Source organism: Styela clava, chromosome 10, assembly GCF_964204865.1.
Source record: "Styela clava chromosome 10, kaStyClav1.hap1.2, whole genome shotgun sequence".
Classification (NCBI taxonomy): domain Eukaryota; kingdom Metazoa; phylum Chordata; class Ascidiacea; order Stolidobranchia; family Styelidae; genus Styela; species Styela clava.
Window position 1 is genome coordinate 18,141,593 of NC_135259.1, and position 24,668 is coordinate 18,166,260.

At 34.1% G+C, this 24,668-nt stretch overlaps 2 protein-coding genes across 6 annotated transcripts in view; one reads left to right on the forward strand and one right to left on the reverse strand.

Annotated features, from left to right (window-relative positions):
• Positions 1-9,656, reverse strand: part of LOC120337759 (uncharacterized) — a 78,086-nt gene extending 68,430 nt beyond the window's left edge. For 3 of the 5 annotated variants that reach the window (XM_039405639.2, XM_039405641.2, XM_039405638.2), the window contains exon 1: positions 9,505-9,654. In XM_039405639.2, coding sequence (XP_039261573.1) covers positions 9,505-9,577 — 73 coding nt within the window. In that variant the 5' untranslated portion in view covers positions 9,578-9,654. Of the gene's footprint in view, positions 1-9,504 lie in introns of all 5 variants that reach the window. The other 2 variants (XM_039405640.2, XM_039405642.2) reach the window with 2 other exon arrangements.
• Positions 1-24,668, forward strand: part of LOC120337761 (transcription initiation protein SPT3 homolog) — a 62,807-nt gene that overhangs the window by 474 nt on the left and 37,665 nt on the right. The window contains exons 2-3 of the mRNA XM_039405643.2: positions 505-648; positions 1,857-1,981. Coding sequence (XP_039261577.2) covers positions 574-648; positions 1,857-1,981 — 200 coding nt within the window. The 5' untranslated portion in view covers positions 505-573. The remainder of the gene's footprint in view (positions 1-504; positions 649-1,856; positions 1,982-24,668) is intronic.

Below are 24,668 nucleotides of genomic sequence, written 5' to 3' on the forward strand. Positions count from 1 at the left end.
GCCCAAAATATTAGAATAAGGTAATATTATTTGCAAAGTTTTCTGTCGTTTTCTCAATATTGTATGCCCCATTATCTTCTGGGTTACGATTAGACCAAATCATACCAAACTAAATACCACTTTTGTCTACACGTAAAAACATTCCTCCCAGCTTTGGAAATGAATAAGAATGACTGCTGCGTGAATCTAATAAAGCTGATAAGAATGTAAATACCGAAAGAGTTAAATTTTGGTTTGTAATGAAATTAAAATGTCCCACAATAGGCTAGATCTACTGACTCATATGTACCAGTGCTTTGTTGGGTATATACTACCTTGGCAGGACTTTAATTTCAGCTTCTCATAGAATTGTGAACCACATCATTGATACCCGATCCTTATATTGAAAAAGTTTTTACCATTCTTAGTGGAGACAAAATTTCCCAACATGTGTTGGACGAAACATAATATTAATAGAGCTGAATCAGCTAGATTAATTCCACTCCCTTTTTTTCAATTTCACAGGTATAAATTTGATGCGCACTGATCAACAATTTGATCGTTGGTCTTTCAATTTTATATTGAAGCTTGTCAATGATGTCAAAGCATAAGAAAAAGCCAAAGATGGAGAAATCTCGTGGATGGGACGAGTTTGAAGAAAAGTATAATGTATGTTTTGTAATTAATATTTGTAATGTATGCTTCATTTCTAAATGCTTTTGTTATTTGAAAATGACTCGAGATATTTTTGCTGCATATAATATGCATATTAATCTCATTAATATACTCATCCATTTAAATATTGTCATGCCATGTTAGAGATCTCATCTTTGAGTGCTGGCCAGTCGGGTCAATATTTGTTTAAAGCCCTGGAAAGCAGCTATAGATAATAATTGAACCTCTTGCTTCTGAAAAGCCAGAATAGTGTATCATCATACTGGTAATTTGTTCATGCCTGTATTAGATAAATTGAGTTGGTTTTTCCAGGACTTGAGATCTCTAACTGTTATGCCAGCACTCCATCCTTTGTTGGCCATCATATGCATGATTAAAGAATATTGCAAAAAATTGAAATTAAAGTCTTTGGGTAAATTCTAGCAGCAAACAATTGAAGCACTATACCAAATTCCTATTAAAACATTGGACACAGTAATGCCGGTATTCACAACGTACCATACAATTAACCACGGGAATTGAGAATGTGTTAATTGATATTCATCGCTGAGCATGTCCAATGAAACTTATATTGAGTGGCAAATATTGAGTGGTTTTGTAAAAAAGAAAGAACCTTCCATTAAATTGCTAACCAAGAGACGGTATTGCGTTAGTTAGCTAGTTTATTATATTTATTATACATCCACTTTGAACAAGGCTCTATACAAGAAGTCACTTATCTTTAAAGAGCTACAATTTTACACCTTTAAAAAATACTGATTTCCATACTCTATGTAGAGTATGGATTTCTTCAAGTAACAATTCATAAAGAAACATCAATATGACATAGCTTGCATTTGCAGGCTTAATTTTATTTCGATTTTCTGACCCACAACTGGCCTTTAAAGTTTGTTATTTTCGATGCTGATCAGGACTAGTAACCGGTAGAGAGGTATTGGTTATAATTATATTTAAACTTTTCCCCCTTTCATTATGAATTTGGAAAATTCTACCCTCAATTATTTTTTTTAAATAACAATGACATCTAATGCCAACTGACAACTGACTCCGATGACCCCTAAAGGTCGTATCGTTGCCTCGCATTCATGTACCGAAAGCATCTGTTTATTTGATATTTATATATGTATGTATATTTTGTTTTTTTTTGGTTTGAAAAAGGAAATAAACTCTCTCTCTCTAATGTCATTTACATTATTTTTCAGCCTGGAAATGCCTCAGCAAATATATCCTTGGTGCAAAATGAAAGTGAGATTGAATCTTCATCGCAGATGATTGGTCAACCAACAGGAAGAGGCATCTCATTCATGCGTGAAGTTGCAGCAATGTTGTGAGTTTACTCTCACTCTAATTTAAGATATTATAGCGGTTTTCTCCGTTTTCCTAGGGGTGAGGAAAGTTGATGAGACTGCGTAATCATGGAACCAAATAATGCCCATAGAATGGTTTATAGTCCAGTCTAGGTTGGTATGGAATAATGGAAATATCTAACCAGATTATCACTCAAGATCATGGATTAAGAAGCAAGCGCAAGGTTCCAGGAATTTTCAAATGTTTTTTTTAATGTCTAATTTTCAAGTTAAACCGACTGTAACAGCTAGGGTGTCCGGCATTGAAATGTGGGTTTTCAAGTATCTTGAGGTCTAAAAAGCGTTTCAAGCTACAAAAAATTCCTATATACGATGCAGTTAAATGTTTTTTTTTACATTTCAAAAGAGGGTGTTCTGGTAATTACCTTCCTTCCTCCAGCTACACCCCAGAGCAAACAGACTAGCGGACTGTGAACCATTTAAATACCACAAGATCTCACACACCATCATTTTCCATAAACCAAAAAATGACAAACCCATGTAAGGGAATCATTAAGTGATGTATTGACAAAAGCTTCCTCAGGCATTGTACTGCAAACCCTTGCACCGACTTTTAAGATGAACCAAAATCTATCTAGGGCAGGGTTGCCATACCGTCCAGATAATTGCGGACATGTCCGGAATTTAGAGTTAAATTTTGCGTCCGGGAAGAATTTAAAAAATGCTTAAATGTCCGGAATCCGGAATTTTACTGCATCTGCAATCGTACTGTGCACACTGCTAATACAGAACATTGTTATTTCGTACCATGCGCATATTTTTTACTACGAGGTCATGAAAATAGTCATGCACTGTCCGGAATTTTGCTTTTTCAAATATGGTAACCCTAATCTAGGCGAAAGTAGATTTTAACGTACGTTTTTAAGTAATGGCCTGGTTTAGAGCGATCCACATAGCCGTTCATTTAACAAATAACTCAAACCTGCAAACGACACATAGAAAGAGTTACAGTTATTTATTACTAATATTGCTGGCCGTTGAAAAGCTTGTCCTATTTTACAGACGCATAAGGTACACTTATAAACCCTTTTTTTCTCAAAAAGTGATGGTACGACTTATAAGCCGGTTGCGACTTATGTATGGATTTAGTAATGCTTTATGCTTTCTTGCCTGCACTTAAAACCAGTACCAGCACGGATTGCATATTATAGCCTGTGCGCCTTATGTGCGAATAGACCAATCAAAGCAATTTATCGATAGAGCGCCGTATGGCCTGTATAATACGGTAGTTATTTTTATTCGCGACCCTAGCAAGTAGACAAGCGAAACGCCATGCGCCTGGATTTATTGGAATCATATTTAACCCTCGTTTTTTGTTCACAACAAATCATAATTATAAAGTAGCAAGGTGGCGCCCGTGAGCTTTGTAAAATTAAGAAAATATTTCGACTTGCAACCCTTGTCGGACATTAACACGGATTAGGACAGGATTTTCATATATCCCCTAAGTGAGGAAAGTTGGTAGGGCGGCTCAATTATTTAGCGCACCACAGTCTTATGTCCGGTTATGATTCCAAGTTAATTATAGATAAGAAAACCATCATACGAATCATCTCGAAATATCCATTAAATCGAAGTCGTATCTGCGATCTTGCAAAGAGTTGCATTTTGATGAAAAGCTATGACAAGAGCACTTGCGTATTGTAGTTTATTTACAGTCACTTTCATTTTAACGTTCGACTTTGCAAATATAAATTTATTTATTCTCTATCCATATTAATTAGCTTGGACAGCCAAAATGGGGCAGACCCGCAGACGAAATTATTTTATTTCCATATTTCTAAAATCTTATTAAAATAACTGGGCCCGGCAATTGAACTTTGTAGCTATATCTTGTTTTGTCTGGAGACGTTAGACCATGGTCTAACCCAGTGATTCCAAAACTTTTTCGTTATAACGGATGTCCAGAAAGTCCCTTTACAATTTAAATTTTGTTAATTTGGAAATACATCTTAACCAGATTTTTTTTTGATCATTACTTGTTCAAGACAAGTATTCTTACTTCATTGAATACATCTGTGAGGGTCAAAACAATATATGATATCGATAAATTTCCTTTGCAATTTAAAAAATATAAGGACTTTATACACACTCTTTTATCTCCTTCGCCTATTTTGGAACTCTTCATTCCTCCTTCCTTACGCATAAAATCTACTTTTTTATTCAATTTTTAATGGATTTTTTGATAGCGTTAAGCGCGAGTCTCATTCGCGCTTTCCTGAAGTTTGGGTAGTTTCTGTGTGTATAAAAAACAGTACTCCCGAAGTATGTGAACCAAGATGGCGGACACCGGAACGTAGTATGTGTATCAGGTTAGGGTTAGGCCATCATTTCAGGTACAAATACTACGGGAGTCACTTGGCTAGTCCTCGAATTCGTAATAGAACCAAAATAAGGAAAATTTGAATAAAATTATGGCCTAACCCTAACCTGGTACACATACTACGTTTCGGTGTCCGCCATATTGGTTCACATACTTCGGGAGTACTTAAATAACCATTATAGTAATAATGGTCAAGAATATCAATAGTTGTACTACAGCAAATATTGAGCAAATACTTTTCTGGTTTAAAATGTTGCTCTTACGTAAGCTCACTGATGTACTTGCTATTCGTGGAAAAAGATTATTTCATTCCTATTCAAAATTTATTTATAAATTTTATATTAAAGGATCGAAGGTTGCCAGATTTATTCATTTCTAAATAGTCAAATTATGAATTGCTTGCGGTTTTGTTTGACAATTACTGACAACGTATTTCTATGACGATTGTGACCGCGACCTGCTCTTCGACCTTCCTTGTCAGCGTATTCTTACATTTTCATTGCCTCTCTATTCTGAGTAATTTTACCCTTTGATTGGCGTTTGTGGTTAGAACATTCGAATGCTTGTGCTTTCAATTGTATTAAATTCTAATTAGCATGTGTGATCTACTAAATACCGGAAATAAATCCGAAAAATTGATATTCTGAATGTTGCCGACATATCGCATTTCTATGGATCGACCTTTGTGAACGGTTTCTATGGACAACCGCAAATCTCTGTCGTTTCTAACCGCAAGGTATTATTGGAATATCAAAGACATTACTGTTAAAAAATGAGGTGAATTAACTAGCATTTGCTGGTTTGCAACATTTATACCAGCATGCAGTAAATCGAAAAATCCTACAGTACAGCGTGTCCGCATTACTACTCTCATAGAATCCTTCCAGTACTGTATTTTACCGAGGAAACCGATCGTTTTTATGGATATAGACTTTTGTTGAAAATATCAATGAAAAACACGTCATAATTATTCCGATTATTACATTATTGCTCTTAATATTATATAAACGTTAGTCAAGCTCTTGGATTAGCTGTTGTAAATAAATTGTTTTTTATTCATAGTTTTTTATATTGAGTTCTGTGTCCCGGTCCAGTAACCAGGTCCATTATTTTTAATCGGCCCATTCAAAAAAATAATTGGCTAATTGCCCAACCCTGACTTAAGGTATTTGGTCTCACTTGATAAAAAGAGATTACATGTAGGCCTATATGCTACACTTCGTTTAAAAGCACTTCGTTTACGATGCATTCTATCTTTATAGTAAAATCATTTACTGTCTTGAGTTTTCACTTCTCTTTCAAGATATTTAATCTCATCGCTTTCCGTTCTACATTCGCGAATATAATAGGAATAGAAATTTTAATCCAAGAATGGAAATTAAAACACTTCACACTTGACAAAACCGTTTATCAATGAGAATGTTCAAAAAATGTACTTGAAAGGGAATTTTAAATTACTTTTAAAAATGTCTCCTCAATTCCTAATTACTATTTTATAGAAAAGTTCTTAAATTTCATGCAAATTATCGTTTTCATTTCAATTACAACATCAACATCAAAGGTTATCATTTACAAAATTTCAGTTTTGTCATTATCAACTAATTAAGATACCAATAAAAAAGATGACCTCGTTGAACGAGTGTATCCCATTTACTACATTTCAATTTGATTAGCTGAATATTCATAGTTATTTTTAAATTGCTAAATGACCATGCGTGCGCTCTAAAATGGCGAGGACGGAAATAACAGATTTTTTAATTATCTTCACAATTTTATACGCATATGTTGTAAATTCATTAATTAATTTAGGGGTAGAATCTTTGCTTTTTGCGGCAATATTTCGAATTCAAACACAATTTCATCATTTCCTTTCGTAACCAATATGAGACGTTTCTTATGCTGTTTTCGAACCACAAAGTAACGTTTTCCTCTTGAAGGGCAAGTTGCTAAGTTTTTATAGGTACATTGAAATTGCTGAATTATTATGCGTGCGTGCTTAAATGGGAAAATAAACTGAGAATAAACTTTACAGTTTATTACCAATCTATTTTAAATGGAGGAATCTAAGAATTGTTGGCAAAATTCTTGGCACAAACATTCGATAGAAAGACAAAATGAGCGATGATCGCCGCCCCTTATTATTCAGATTAAAGTTGCGAAGGTGTAATTACCGCGAACAGGAACTAAAATTAGCCGATTTCATGAAGGGTTAATTCACTTGTCGGATAATTATAACCTACCACTTATGGTAATTAAATATTTTACTTTCAATAAGAACAATTTTGTATTCAAATCAAACAATTAATATTCAGTACTGTCACGCAAACTCTGCCATGGATCCTTTTTTTTTCAATTTTTTAAAATTATGAAATGGCCCAAACTCGGATATGAATGATATGATCATATTTTATTTTTCAAAGTTCGACTCAATGATTTAAAAAAAATCTCCAAACTCATGTGATGAACTAAAACGTTATATGATTTGGGACGAGTAGTCAAGTCGTCTTGACACTGATGATCTTCTTTCTAATTTCATGCATGACTCAAAGTCAATTAGCAGTTGAGACATTACCTTGATACTTTTCCATATAAAAATAGGACGCTCCAGAAGTATGTGTACCAATATGGAGGTAACTAATTTTGTTCGCCTACTTTACTGTATAAAGGGACTGAAACCTATGGGCAGGGGGTGTATTCACTTGGCTAACACAGACAGTCTCCGAATTCATAATAGAACTAAATAAGGAAAATCGGAATAAAATTATGGCCCAACTCTGACCTGGTACACACACTAAGTGCCAAAAATTGGGCAAGACTTGCATTCTGATTTTAGCTTTGATTTCACTAAAACATTTTTGGGACCGACAAGCGTAGCTACCGTTAGTTACAACACGCACATCGAAATACATACAGGGTGTCCATAAAATCCCTTTACAATTTCAATTTTGTTATGAATTCAGTTTTCAATATATCTTAACCAGGTTTGTTGTTTTTTAATCAATAATTGTTCAAGTTTTAATACATCTTTGAGGACCAAAACAATATATGGTATCGAAAAATTCCTCTTGCAATTTAAAATTGTTTTGAGACTTTATGGAGATCATATAGGTATATTTACCTCAAAGTCATAAATGCTATCTATATAGGCGATCGAATGGAGGTGGTGAAATCTGCGGAATGCGGTGGCATATAAAAGGGTTAATAGACTTAATTGAATTCTACAGGATCCATAATCTTTATTACTGGCACATGGGGTTCCCCATAATATATGACATTTATACATATAATGGCTACTTCAAATCCCAAATTTTCTTGATGTATACTACAATGACTCTTCGATAAAATATCAATTTTTATTAGATTTCTAGTCAGAGCACGTAGACTGGTACTAATACATAGTAATTGTTTTTAATTGTAGGTCTTTCCATAGACGCCACTTTGTCGCGGCCTTTGTGTGTCGCGTACTTTTTGGAATCGTTTTCGCTTTCCAACATAAAAAAATCTTTTGAACTTATTTAAAAATCGGGATTCGTAGGGTGGAAAGTTGGGTGATTTAATGTGATAATTTGGAACGCTTTTGGTTTACAGAATTCCATAATGGTAGAATTTTTAAGCAATTTTTTATTTTTTAGAAAAAGATTCAGAATATTCCATGCTTGCGTGTGATTCAATTTTGTACAATTATTGAAATAAACCTCAATAAAATTAATAAGATTAATGAAAGATCATTTCTAGAATACATATTATAAAATTGATTATTATCTTTCTTACAATTACAATGTTACAGCTTTTATTTGGTAATATAAAATATAGTGTTCGTGTTTTACTACATTGCAACCATTTGGAATAGTAACCATTTGGAATAGTATAAATAAAATCGAATAGGAAGGAGGAAAATGAAAAACAAGAGTTTCAGAACTTAAACATCCCTTGAAATATCTTCCCTCCACGTCTCTATTATATAGAAACGTGCCCGCCTGTCAATAAAGCAACGGCAACATGACTTTTTCCCTAAATCCATACAATTATTTCATCATATAACATCACATAATAACTTGTTAAAAATGGACATGTTCATTGAATCTACTTATCAATTCATAACTAATTGCTTCCATGGTATGATTTTCATAATTAACGTCCTTAATTACATAGTAAGCGTCAGAAAGTCTACTCAAAAATAGACTGGAAAATTATGACTACTCAAAATGGTGAAAAATATCCCGAAACTAGGACAAAGACTATAAAAAAAATTCAGTTAAATTATCCTGTATATACAAGTAGTTGTCAATTTTTCGTTATGCGATCTCGTAAATATAGTAATTACGATATTATTCAAATATTTTCCGATTACGAAAACGGTTTTCTAAGAAATCCTAGCGGAGAAGTCGAACGAAGGCGTTTACTCTAGGATATACAAATATTTTGTCGCTTTCTATCTTGTACCTACGTGAATATGAAAAACATCCAAAACCTATTTCAAACTCTTAACATGGAAAGGCGGTACTCCCTTAGTATGTGAACCAAGATGGCGGACACCGAATAGAGTTAGGCTATAATTTCAATTACAATTACTACGGGAGTCACTTGGCTAGTCACCGAACTCGTAATAGAACTAAAACAAGGAAAAATTGACATAAAATTATGGCCCAACTCTAACCTATCCCAAAATGTATATTATGTTATTATTTATATGTATTACAACCTATTGGTCTGAATCTGAAATTCCATGTAATCGCACTTGATACCAGAATCGTAGCTAGGAATTGTCGAAGGGAGGGAGGCTCTGAAATCTCTAATTGTCAAGTTTGACGGTATCAGCTGGCGGATTCGACCCTCGAAACCCACCCCTTGCCTACACCTCTGTTTAATTTAATATTTGAACCTGTATCTACGACCACTGAACGGCCATCTTCAAACCTGGAATTTGAAATTTATCTATCTAGTTGCTGAGAAAGACGAAGGGCGATTTTGGAGCTCCTGAAGTATGTACGTCATCTTGGCGCAACCTGAACATTGTAGTTGTACCTAGTTAGGGTTCAGGTTGTGCGCCATCTTGGTTCACATACTTCAGGAGCACCGCCATTTTTTCTTAACTAGAACAAGAACACTTCAAACTATCTATATGTACTATTAGCGTCAAATAATAAATTAACCTCTAACCTGCAAAATGTGGGTGAAATCCATATCTTCCATGATGTTGATGTGTTCCTGGGTTAGATAGATTCATCATCATTGTAACGGTTTCAAGTTATTTCTGCCAATCTTTGTTTCTCTTTCTACTATTCACTCGGATATATTACTTATTAGAATTATTTCTCCATACTAGAACTATATCTCTAGAGAATAAATCTGAAAAAATAAGGATTGACTATAAAATTCGGTACTCGCGTAGTATGTGTACCGGGTTAGGGTCAGGGCATAACTTTTTTCCGATTTTCCTTATTTTAGTTCTATTACGAGTTCGGGGACTGTCTGTGTTAGCCAAGTAAATATACCCCCTGCCCATAGGTTGCAGTCCCTTCACACAACTGGATGTAAGTAGGCGAACAAAATTAGTTAGACTGGGAGTCAACAGTAGAACTGAATTTCTTATCCAGTACGTCTATTCCGACAGATTATTTGAACGAAGGGAAGGGTATTTGGCAATGTTTGAAATAGGAATACAATTACGATTGGTGCTGAAAAAACACACGGCATACTATAGTGCCATAGTCAGATTGATGTTCTGAAACTCTTCTCTCCATTTCAATTTCAAATCATTCTCTATGAATCTACTGAGATACAGAATCATAATGTATGCCAACATTCATTACTGCTATGCAAGTAAGCCTAATTCTGATATTCGATTCCCAAAATCTTCATAGATCGAACCTTGTCTACCGTAAATCCTTTGTATATCCCGGCTGCTCATTTAGGACCTCTGACTTTAGCCACTGATCCAAGCCGCCATGTTTTAATTCACTTATCACAGATAGTTTTTCGTTGGGGAGCTATCTTCTGAAATGGCTGAAGTGGCATCTTATCTCATTCTCCTTTGAAGTTAAACCCTTGTGAATTCGGTCTAAATACTTTGTTACTGAAACTCTTTTAGAGCTTTTCCTACGACATACGTCACCAGTATAAACATGTAACTTTGGGTGGTCTTGAGGCCAAGGCCAAGTACGTTGTTATAAAGTTACAGTTACCTGATATCCCTCTGATTTTGTCGAGACGTGACGCGTGCTATTCAAATGCCTGAGTATTGGCGTCTAATTAGGATTAAAAGAATCAGAATCGCAACTTATGGCGTCGTGTTTTTTGATGGTCAATGACTTTTAAAAGCGGTTAAAGAACATACTTTGTTCAACAATATACAGGGTGTCCTAAAATTTTCGCTCGATTTTATAGTGATAACAATTAAAAATTTCGCTCGCTATCATAGTAATAGCAATTTTATGTTTGAATAAATTTTATTGTATGATAAATGAGGACTACAAGGACAATAAGAACTATTACTAAACAACAAAGACAAAGAAATTTAAATTGATATTACTATAGAATCGGTAATTTTTGGACACCATGTCTAAACAGTAATAGAGCGGATTTAGAATTACATCAAGTACAGTACTCATTTTGTGGGGTAAATCGACAGACTGTATAACACATTTTCCATCTTTTTGTGCAACTGAGTTCGTGGTGTCGGTATGGTCACAAGGTGTTTGACATAATTGGATACAGCATTATAAATACAGTATGATACTAATGAAAATTTTCAAAATCCTTTACAGAATTCTTTAAGATTTGTAACGGCTTCGAATATCATAAATTTGAAAATTTCGGAAAAATGGTTTTTCCGATTTTCGGAGGTATATGAAATATCCTTCCAACATTATCACTTTTCTTTTATGTAGAAACAATTTACTATGTTTGATTATGTTAGTAACACTTGTTGATAATTTTGTTTTTCTTCTTTGTTTATTCTATATCCCCTATAAGAAATAGGAGACTGTTTACTAAGACTACCGTACCCATGACTGTAGACTACTGAACATCTATCTCTTTACTATAATGACTACTTCCGTAGTATGTGTACCAGGTTAGGGTTAGGGCGTAATTTTATTCCGATTTTTCCTATTTTAGTTCTATTACGAGTTCGGGGACTGTATGTGTTAGCCAAGTGAATATACACCCTGCCCACAGGCTTCCGTCCTTTTACACAACTTGATGTAAAGTAGGCGAACAAAATTAATTACCTTCATATGTGTATACATACTTCCAAAGCGCCCCACAATGTTATATCAAAACCGAATATTCGTTTCGTTTCGAATTTTTATCAATGAGGTGATTTATACATTTCGAATTTTCAACCAACTAAATATCGAAAGTTTCATGTTTCTTCAATTTCCTGTCTATGTCAGGGTCAGGTCCATCGATTGACATATTATATGCAGAACGAATATGCAAGGTAAACTTGCAACAATTTTTTCGCCTTCTCAATAGCAAGGTTTAAAGAATTATCGAAATTGATATCATGCGAAATCGATATATTTTAGGAATTTGTGTGTTCAAAATTCCCTTTTCGTCAAATAACAGAAGAAATATTCCGCGTTTGAAAAACTCGAGTTTTTAAGAAGTATCCAAATTGATAGCGTCCGAAATCGATTTTCTACATTTCCGTATTCCATGCAGTTTACCTTAATTCGAAGGATAGAATGGTTTAATAAGAGTTTTTAAATTACATTTATACACAATTTTAAATATTCGTAAAGGTGATTCCCAGTGTTTTTGTTTGAAATTTTCCCCTTTATTCAAATAACAGAAATATTTTGCATTTGGAAAACTCGATCAAAATCGAATCATTTAGATATTCTGAATTTTCATTTTCTATAAAATTTGCATTTATTCTATTGATATTTCAAAAAATTCTGAGGTGTTTTTTATATGTGCCGGGATTTACCCATAGCAGAACACAATTTGAAATATTCGTAAAAGGTGAATTCCACTGCTACATATACACCACAAAATATTTTGCGCTTGCTAATATCTGTCGAACGGCAATCGTAACCAAAATGTTCATCTATGAATCTACAACTTAAGCCTGTTAGAAATAAAAAAATTCTGTCTAAATTAATATCATCTTGTTTGCTCTATTCTCTGCATGTTATAACATTTTTTGTAGCTTTTGCACTAAATAAAATTTTACTTATAGTGTATCCCAAAATATTCACAATAGACTACATATATACATATTCCCCATTCAAAATACCTTCACGTCTAAAGCTTAAATGGAAATGTATATGACGATACAATTGCAATAACAGTCTATTATAAACTTGTAAATAACACAAAGTGTCGACCTTGTATCAGCATGTTTATTTGTTTGTTTTATTAACTTTGCGCTCTTCAAAGTTTGTGCCAACTACGGCCTAAGGATTAAGTATAAAATCACAGATTCACAGGTATATAAAGAATCTGTTTCGCGATTCAATTCACAGCAAGATAGCTTATCTTCGCTAAGGCTTTCACTTCGCACCGAATTTTCATTCCCTCACGCTGTGCCTGTGTATAGTAAATATGGCGCTCCGGAAGTATGTGTACCAATATGGAGGTATCTAATTTTGTTCGCCTACTTTTACATTTTCACATCAAGTTGTGTAAAGGACTGAAACCTATAGGCAGGGGGTATATTCACTTGGCTAACACAGACAATCCCCGAACTCATAGAACCAAAATAAGCAAAAATTAGAATAAAATTATGGCCTAACCCTAACCTGGTACACATACTACATTCCGGTCTCCGTCATCTTGGTTCACATACTTCAGAAGTACCGAATATTCGTGTAAAGTAGCTTACTCGATATCACTGTCGTTGCTTGCCCAACGCCTTGTTTTGAGAACTTGCGTGAGATAACGAATTAAATATAAATTTTGTCCAGGTAACTAAATAGAACTCGAATAAATACATCTGTTTTTCTATTCTACATTTTCCTACCAAAAAATTCCTCGTGACGTTTTTTACGACTCTACTAAAGCTTAAATAACCACAACAGTTATGCCTATATGTCAACAGCAAGTATTGAGACTTATACGTTTCTGTAACTGGACATAGCTAGAATGAATCTGCCTTTTACCTTACATTTCTTGCCATAATTCTGCAAAAATCCCAATGGTGTTTCCTGGAACCATAAAATGATTTCTCTTGCCTCTATTTCCACAACTGCCATGATTGAATCATTAGCATTACGTACTTGCTAAATATTTATTTGCATTCCTAACTTCATCTTATGTTTACGGTCGATTATGTCCATATATTATCATTGCACTATCCAAGCTCAGTTGATTTCACACTTACGCGCCAAACGATTAAAAAGCAACTTTATATCCGAGAAATTGTGAAAAGAAATCGAGCACTAATTATGCATATATATGACGTCAAAAATAGGAGATGAAAAAACCGAATATTTTTTTTTATTCAAATGCATTCGACAATATTTTGAATATTGAATATGTACTACAGACGGTAGCCCCGAAGTATGTGGACCAAGATGGCGGACAACGGAATGTAGTATGTGTACCAGGTTAGGGTTAGGCCATAATTTCAGGTCATTTCTTGTTATATATATAAAGCAGTAAGGCACGAACCTAACTCAATTTCACAATAAATTCATATTTTTCGAAATAATAAAATGATATAACCTTATGCTCTCAACAAATAATCCAATTTACATCAATTATGCCACTGACTAAACATGTTCCTAATCATAGCTGTTAGTTTCACAAAACGTGGGCGAACCTTACTAATCGCTTTCACAAACTTCTCTTTAGTTGCCCGCGTTTGACATTATTACATGAAAAAAACTAATTATCTTTTCATCACAGGTAATCGCCATTAATTGCTCAAAATTTTCAAGTTTTTATTAAAATTAAATCATCGAAATTGGCGAACTATTTGCTTTATAACGGAATTGAAGTTTAGGGTAATTTGAATTTTGAAAAAATAACAAACATAGTGTTATTATAATATAGACAAACTTTGTTTGGAACTTTTAAAAAAATACTCCGGTAATTTATAGCCATAACTGCCTGAAGCTACGAAACTTAGTCTTACTCCCAATACACATCAGAAGCTTTATATCGCGAACTTTTTCTATGACAACTATGGAGAATTTAAATTATGCCAAAGTGCCGTACTACGTAATAAGGTTAAATGGTCGCTACTATAATGGTCATACTCGGGCCGAAGTCGCGAGAAAACTCTCAAAAGTAAAAACTGATTTATATTGTTGGCTTCTATGCATGACTTTCATCTGATTATCTACCTGTCCCCACTTATAAGCTTGCCTCTTGGACGCCTGTTCAAAACCTATTACCAAAATAATATTAAACAAATCCGACTTAATTGAATTTACTTGTATCGCTGCTTTACAAGGTATATCAATCGGCAATTTGAAACAATGTTTCAAGTCGTCTGTTGCTTCCGATATGCGCCAAAGCCGTAGTTATGAAATGTACGTATTGCCAATGAAACGTCAAATATTCATGTATTTTTGACTTCTTGAAATACTTGTTAAAATAGGAACGACGTGTGCAATACCGTTCTTAGAAATATGATTTCTGTTCGCCGTTATTGTTACGTCAAATATTTTTTTATTACATCACAAACTGTTCTTAAAATGTCAAAATATTAAATTTGCGTTGAGGGGCTTTGTTTGTTTTTGTTATTATGGTTTCCTAACTATGTTTTGAGTGTCGGATCATGGATACCGCCAGAGATATACCTGGCTCATTCTTAGATACGAGCTTTCCCTAACCCAGAACTAAGAACACGAGCACAATTTTTTTATGTTAAGCGCAGTACAATATTGAAAATTAAAATAATTAAATCTATTAAAAACGTTCATTATCTATTAAATTACCGTTAATATTTCAAAAAGGTAAAAGGAACTTTCAAAAATGTTTCATGAAATTGAAAGTCAAGCTGTCGAGATAAAACACTTTTATTTGTTATGATTATTGTTTACAAAGTTCTATAAGGAATATTTGCTTTGTCAAAACCACCCATTGGCGTAAAGATAGCTGTCTGTTTTACAAATGCGGTGACGTATAATAATTGGAGAAACATTTTTTTTCAATTGAATGTTATACACAAATCGAACTCGAGTCCGAAATGTAGTTGTAGTAGATAAAAAAACCGACATTATAATTCATTCAATTTAAATAACATTTCTCATTCGTGACTATCGGCTTTATAATTGAAGACAGATTAAAAAAAACAATACTAAGTTGTTTTGCACGTAGTCAATTCAGATTAACCGGGATAGTGACGTAAACAATATATTTAGGTTTTCAACGTAATGTCAATAACGCGTCCTAACCGAATCCGAATCTGTTTTTAGAGTTGTAGTAAGACAGGTAATCGCCGTGACGCACTCAATCGAATAGCGGTAATCATTCATGGTGTGCGGCTATCGGTTTTATAATTAAAGACGGATTCAAATAAAAACGTTTCATATATACAACTTTTTACGTAATCAATCCAGATTAATTGCGACACCAATATTTTTATCGTACAATGCATTATCAATTTCACTGCCTAAATTAAACCATCTCGATCTAATTTTTTTAAAGTTGTAGTTTCTTTTCAAATTTTTTTTCCGATGTAACGTCAATACCACGTTCTACGAATACGAATCCAAATTGTTTTAGAGCTGCAGTAAACTAAAAATGCTGTAATTCATTCAATCAAATAACACTCATATATCGTAGCTCCCTTTTTTATCATTAAAGACAGATTGAAAAAACGTTCAATCCAAAATTTTCGCGTTGTCAATGGAAGTTATCGGGGCACCCATATAGTTAGTAGTCGCTATGACAACCAAGACATCAAAATGGGATTATTTTACCCTGGAACAAAACTATCCATTCTATGAATCAGAAGATCACAGAGATCTATTCCTAAATAATCTTATAATACTCGTTGTTCACAATAATAACATATCGAATAATTATCATGTAGATCGACTCCATCTTCCAGACTGACTGAGTAGAAGCACTTCTTAAGTTTTGCGTTTCCCGGTCAGTTAAAGTTACGTTGGTTCGTTCACGTATGGGACAGGCTCGATTTTTTTTTACGTAGATTAATTTTACTAACGTCCTTGCGTGGGCTACGTAAAATGATATTTAAGGTCCGATAGCTTAAGGTATAATTAAGCAGTTGTACAACGATTTTTGGCGCCTGTATGAGCATTTTAATAGCATAGGTATAATGATAATTCATAGTAAAATTGCCTGGTATGGAAAAAACTCGAATTTTACGAAGCCAATGCTTTTACTTCATTTTCCCCCCGCTATATTTCTTATGGAAAGTTTCATAGTGGGTAATCGTGGTATAACAAAGTGCTTTCGAATCTTTTTCGATATATATATACATATTCATTTTTCTTCACCCCTCCCTCCTCAATTACTGTAAAAAAAACTTTTCACAGATGGAAGGTTCATTATGTGTACATAAATATGTATTCTGAGAATATTAAACATCTCGGGCGATCCATGGAATCTTTAAGATCAGTTTGAACAACTATTTTTAAAATCTCGAAATTTACGTAACCGGTATTGGTATTTGTACTGTGCCTCTAGCTCCCGTGTGACACACGTGTATATTACAGAGTTCACGATTTTAATTTTTCTTCAACTAGTTATTTAATTAAAATTAGTTATCTTTCATTGCAGATTATGCTATAGGTATCTTATGCCGTAGAATACATACCAACACAAAAATTTGGCTGTGTTGAAGACGACCAATGAAGGATACTAATATCGATTTTATAAAACCGTAGCTAATATTCATTTAAAGATATTACTAATTAGGAAATTCGCTAAAGAAACAAACATGGAACAAGGCTGACACGATCATCTCATACGATATTAAGTTTGCATTCTATTTGCTATTTTTTTGCTCACTCACTCACTCTCAACGGAAACAGTGATATTTGCAAAAGTTAATAATCAAATCCGCTACCTATGTGATGTATACCTATACTCTTAACTCGGTAGTAATTTTTTACAACTGCATCAATACAAATTGAGCAGAAGTATGAATTTGGAATTTTTAATACATACGAAATAACAACAAACCCAATCTAAATATTGCTTTTTTTAAGTTTAAATTCAGCTACGCATATTTAACGTCTTTTAGCGAAACACAAGCGACGACCAACGACGCGCCATTTGTAAAAGTGGATTCTTGCAATAACATCACGATTCGGTAAAGTCATACATGATAAAGTTAATAATAAATAAGAGCAGTAGATTGTTTTAATATGGACATTTTTACCAGCGGTGTCCATGTGTAAAATATACTTTCATTTTTAACTTCATAAATAATTCATTTATGCTCTCCATAACAAAATCACTGTATAAAAGTCTCACAAAGTGAATGCGGTCCTAAAATGTCAAATTGTTGCAAAACGATATTTTAACAGAGTGACAAGTTTCTTAAGAGTCCAATTACATCTATTTCTAATATTGGTTGAAACTGACGCGTGATTTCAAGTGGGATATTCGCTTAACTTAAGCTTAGTCACTGGAGAAAATGACTATTTATTGTGATTGCGTATAAGTGCGTGAAACTGAATGTGACACCAAATAACTATTAGAAAATAAATAAAATTTTATTCTCAAACTATTCGCCTAGACTTCGAGCTGGTATCGGGAAATGCGGCGCTTAATAAATGTGTCTCTGAATTTATTTGTCTTTAATTAGTTGATTAATTAAACTTGATTCTCACAGAAAAATCATATTAGAGGCATATTTTCTTACAACGTTCCCCCCTAAATCATTTATTCAAAACAGTCACCCAAAAAGAGCCAGGATATATCGAGAATACAGCGCGTAAGTATTGACATCATCTGCCAGAACACTACGGATAATAATCCAAAGAATTAAATAGCATTAATCATCTCTGTATACTTTTACTCAACTGGCGGACCGCGGTCAGAATCCCTTTGGATATTTGAAGGTTTAATTTTATTAAATGCGATTATAAACAATACGAATAGCGACATCTTGATTAGCGAATAATCACTCGTCGGCCGAGGAAGTGCGCGTTCATATAGGTGTCGAAATATAATTTCTGGAAAGACTTTACCTCAGAATTTTGAAAGACACGATAAGAATAATAGAGTATAGCTAGGATGTTTTTCATATTGTCCATCCCTATACCACTCACCCGAAAATACGAACGAATATCGGGGAATGCGGCATTGGGTTTATTAATATCATCTGTCAAAACGCTACGGTGAAATACAATGAACTAAATTGCGTTGATAATGTCTCTATATTTTCTACTAAGCTGAATGGTGTAAATGAAAAGTTAATTCGCGCCAATGATTTGGTTTCTGCGGGACTAACTACTTATACTTGTCCTATGCTTTTGTGCGTCGGATCTGTATGCATATAATGCAAGGATGCTGTAGCAAGAGTAAAGATAACAATCCTAAGTGATTCTTGCTGCACACTAACACAAATATATTTCTGTAACGTTTCGCCTGACCAAAGTCAGACTTTCCTAGACATACATAGTTCAACTAACTATAGTTGTACCACTTGAAATAAAAAAGTAGTTTGTTATTTTCAAATTCACGTCCTAATCCTAACATCGCCAGAATAACGACTTTCTTTGGCGGCATCCAGGACACTGTCATTTACAAATAATACCAATTTAGCCAGCTTACAATTATTTGGCAGAGAATCAGACTCATAAGCAACTTTATGACTTCACTTCTACTGTACTTCTAATCTACTTGTCCATTTCTCACACGGCTGCCAAATTATCCAACTGGAATGAAATAACTATTATATCGCAATAGAAAAGGCTCAACATTTCAAATTATTTTTCCCATCTGTTAAAGATCATATTTCCTGCAAATTATCTAGAAGATAAGCAATAACGTTGTTCATACTACAAACAGTTCACTGTCATTTAAAGTTTAAACTATAATCTACATGAAATTGGTCTCCGCGACAATGGACTCTTACCTTGACTGAGGAGGTGTACATAGAGATTGCCACCTATAATACAACTTACGATGACAAAAATTGGCCCAGCGCACTAACTACCGGACCAATGCACCCACTAAATTAACTACCAATGGACTTTGCGACACTTGCTTGGAAAATACAACCGTCGAACATTTAATATTACATTGCCCCCGCTATGACTTCCCAAGATCATTTTTAATTAATCATTGCGAAGAACTGAATATATCTCCCGTAAATATTATCAATTTGCTAACAAATCCCGGAATTATATCTTTTGTTATAAAATACGTCCTCATAACGGGTAGAAGCATTTGAACACCAAACGCGTAATATTACAGTCCCGATGCACAGAACGGTACTCCCGAAGTATGTGAACCAAGATGGCGGACATCGGGACGTAGCATGTCTACCAGGTCAGGGTTAGGACATAATTTTCCCATTAATTTTTATTTCATTTTCCCCTATTTTAGTTCTATTACGAGTTCGGGGACTAGCGAAGTGTCTCCCGTAGTATTTGAATCTGAAATTATGTCCTCGTCCGGACCTGGTACACATACTATGTTCCGGTGTCCGCCATCTTGGTTCACATACTACGGAAGTACCAACAAAACTACGTCAGTTATAAGCACCATCAAAATTAATAATAATAATACTGTATACATAATCTGCACGTTCATTTCTCACAAGACTGTTAAATTATTCTGACATTGCTCGCTCGATGACTGAACCAAAATGGCGCGACAGTGTCGACGTTTCAAGGAAATAATCACAGCGCGTAAAAAGGCAAAACATCCTCGAAATTTGGGAAGCGAGAATTGAGAGATTTCTTTGTAATTACTCGCCTTTGTGTCATTTTTTTGTATTGATACAGTGTGATAGGGATCGTGAACGATAATTTTACTTAAATAGTTAAAATGCCAAATCTTGGAATATTACATGTTGATTGGTTATGATTTTTATGAACGCCGGTTATGGATGTACCTACTAATGCTAAGTTAGAGGTATAACTTTTGAATCCGACTTTTTTATTAGCAGAAAAATGTGTCTCATGTTAAAATTTTAAAATTTCCATTATTTCATAAGGTTATGTGATTCTCTTTTTTTGTTGATACAGAAATCGTTGACGATAATTTTACTTGAAGGGTTAAATAGGCAAAACAAGGAATACTTGACGTTATGAACGCTGGTTAGAGATGCCTTGTTCATTCACAGTGGGAATTTATATAGACGAGCAATGCCCTATTTCTACTGTATTATGAATTCCAATAACTTTCGATTTAAACTATTTCCTTTGCAGCAAAACCATCATTCATGCCGAAATATTTTGTAAAATTCAATATATTACCGAGTACAACACTATATTCACCAATAAAATAAAATATAATATGCAAATCGATAATTACAATATCGAATTGACCGAAAGACTCTCTCTAGAATGGAATCCTTGAACGGCACTACTTCGAAGGCATACCACTACTACTACCACTCGATCAAAGTGTCCTTTCGCTATTTCCCAATGCTACTTTTCACCCGATCTACAAATCGATCTCTACCCTTGCAACGACACCTGTCTGATCGGTGTATACAACAGCATTGTCCCCTAGTTTTAGGTTTAAATCCCTTCCTCGCGCTGCTATTTTTATTCGACGAAGGATCGCAGTACATTTTGGCTGAGTTCCAAATGCGCAATTCCCGATGTCTAGAAAAGCGTATTTTGCCGTTTTATTGCTCCATCTTCAAATTCACCTGGCACGTGTCACAGATTTTGTGTAGGTTGTTTTCACATCTCCGAACATGGCCTTACGAGAGCAGTCACTGATACATAGCGAGTTAGTATGTTCTTGGTGACCTGAATCGTTCTGACTCGATTTGAACGATTAACGAATTTATCTTGGAACGTGGCAGATAAAAAGTTATCACTGGTAATTTCATCAACATGTGAATTCTGTAGAATATTGTTTCATTGCTTTTGTTAAATAAAATCAATATCCTCAATTACGTCATATTAATTCAATGATTTGAATTCTCACTAAATTTTGGAGGACGTCATGGCTATATCTTTCATACATATGCTATGCGAAGTGAACCAATCTAATGTTTCTATATTTTATTCTGAACAGGTATTTGAACAAGCAGCCAGGGCTAATACACATTATGCGCTTATTTGAATGATAATATGTTAATATTCAATAACTAATTTGTCTCCGGACAAGAGTCCAGACAAGTAGACATTCAGACACATTTGCTTTTTTGGGTTTCAGTCTGTTAATCAATTGTCTGCACTATATAAGGGTTAGATCATGATATCTAAATGTTAGTGTATTTTCTGATGATTTATAACAGTGTTTGGGGGCTCAAATTTCACGTTGTTAATAATCCCGTGTTGACGCACACATCTTCAATTCACCGACAACCAAAACAAAACCCTAAATATTTGTTGCTAAAAACTTGAACTCAGAAACAAGGTGTCACTGTATATTATGATTCTCTCGAAATTCCTAAATGGGGTTTGCGAAGTTTCAACTTTGGTTTTGAGATTTCCTAGAAGCATATACTTTATTAGCAATAAACTCAGAACTCAAAACATACTCCTAGTTTTCTTTCTTATTTTTGATTTTTGTGACATGCATTGGAAAAAATATGTATGTTTATAAAAAATATTCATTTTGAGAGGATTGTGATTTATTTTACAATTTTATGATATGCTTTAAAAATGCATTTATGGCTTGCACCAGACAGACACTTGTCGCGAGGTGTATTCACGATGTTATATGTTACATAAATAGCGCACAGTAGAATCGAATAAAACAGTGGTTCGGAACCTTTTTTAATTCCTACTTTTGCCTCTGTTGGAACTTTTCATTCCTCTCGTACTATGCATAGAAACTACTTTATTTATTCAATCTTCAATGGATCTTTAGCTGGTGTTATGTGCAAGTCGCGCTCCCGTTTTTCAAGTAATTTATATAGTGTACATAAATAATTAGGCAGCTCTGGGAGACACGGTTACCATTTTATTCAAATTATTCTCATTACATTAGAGTTAATGTAATCATGGCAGGTTCCAAACATTTTTCATGAGATGTTCACATTTTGGCGCTCCAGAAGTATGTGTACCAATATGGAGGTGACTAATTTCGTTTGCCTACTTTACATCAAGTTGTGTAAAGGGACTGAAGTCTTTGGGCAGAAGGTTCATTTACTTGGCTAAAACAGACAGTCGCTGAACTCGCGTAATAAAACTAAAATGAGGGAAAATTGGAACAAAATTATGGCCTAACCCTAACCTGGTACACATACTACAGGAGTACCCATAATTTTTGTGTAAATTGCGTCAGATATAGAATCGGATAAAATAAATTTTCTAATGGTTACTTTGTTCACTCTAACTTTTCTCATTTGAAAAATAAAAAATGTCACTATAATGTGTGACAATTTTTGGTTATGATGTTTGGGGTTCTGGCTGTTGTGATTTCTATAAACTAATAATCTTCTGTTTCTGAGAAAAACATTCCTGATGGTTCACCTTTTGGCGGGTGTGTTGTGGGCGTTGTTTTGTTATGTCTACAATATTCAATAAAAACAGCCCAATCGAAATAGAACATTTTTCAGGTGGAGTAAAAAAATTCACTTTACGTTATAGTGAGTTAGTGCCTGCCTGAATATAATAGAGTGCTAAAATTACTTCATTCTTGCGTTTGCATATATGTAAATACTTTAAATACTTGGTATTGATAATTGGAATTGCAATTTAAAATAAAATTTGGAGTATTTGTTCTTGTGAACTAGCTTCATTAGCCTTGTCAGCGCTTGTGTATATGTGTATACTAAATATAGTTTTGCATTGATATGTCTGAAATTGCAACTTTTCAAAGTTGAAACATTCGTTAATTAATATAAATTAACAATATTACAAACACTCATTTTAACTTTGAGTTCTACTGGGATTAGAAATCAAGGGTATTTTTGATTTAGCTCATATAATTCGCGTTTTCTAAAGGCCAGGAGTTATTGGTATGACAATTTTTTTAAAAACCGGGTCAGAACATTTTCAAATCGAATAATTTTAAAAATAATCAGTAGTTGCGAATTTATCATGAACAGTTAGTTGTATGTCTTGTCTGCTCCCTTTCACCACCATATAGTATATACTCGGCTCTCAACTTTTTTTATTTTTTTATTTCTTGTTACTGTACGAAGCCCTTAGTTAAACCAGGAATCGCTGACTTTAATCGATTTTAGTTGATATGTTTTCTAAAGATGAATATTTATCAATATAATGACTTAACAAAAATTATTAGCCAATGGAATATTCTCTTAGCGTGAGAAATTGGCTCCAGACTGGTAAGAATTTATTTGTCGCTATTTCTGTGACCTGAGGGTCCAAAATAAGCAACCCATCCCCTTTGAAACGAGGCCTTTGACTTATATCATGTTCCCACGTACAGCATCTACGCCTAGCGACGCCTCGTTACCACCCGAGCGGGGAATGAGTCAAGGCTATGGTACGTTAACGTATTTGACACTGCAAAAGAGTATCCGAAAAGAATGTCTAAATGGCGACTTGCAGTTTGCAAATAGCGAGTTTCATTGACCAACAAACTTACAGACGACTAGGTTAAAGTTTGACAATAAAAATATCGATTTGTGTTGCAAACATGATCCAGTGGTAAAATGCATGTCCGTTCCCGAATTTTCTATTAGCTACCTGAAGATGATGCAAAAACTTAGACAACCCAACGAAATAAATTGACGTGTTGTTAATTGTTTAAAAAACTTGGTTGAAATCGGAAAATAAAAATTATTAGCTCACTTCTTCTGGCGCAAATATTAGCTAGCGGTCGAGGAGATAAGATATAACTCAACCAATCAAAACGCCTCAAAGGCGTGGCATTTTTTTTTTTTTGAAATTGACGTCTTAGAATAATAATCTAAACAAAACAAATTTCGTTTATTACGTTTAAATTTTGCCTGGCCTAACCCGAAAACAAGTACTGCTTGACATCCTATTTTTATTGCAAATTATAAAATGAATGAAATTATGAAGGGCCTAATTTTATGCTGATCACATTTCACAACTTGCAATAGTACGGCATATTAAAAAAGGAGAAGTAAAGGATCTTATGCAGAGGCCCCACCACTGATACAAAAACGTTAAACGGCATCCCAAGTATCGGGCTTAAAAAACTTTTAGGTCGACGTTTCGGTATTTCCCAATGTATCAGGTTAGAGTTAGACTATAATAATTGTATTCCGATTTTCTTTATTTTAGTTCTATTACGAGTTCAGGGACTGTCTGTGTTAG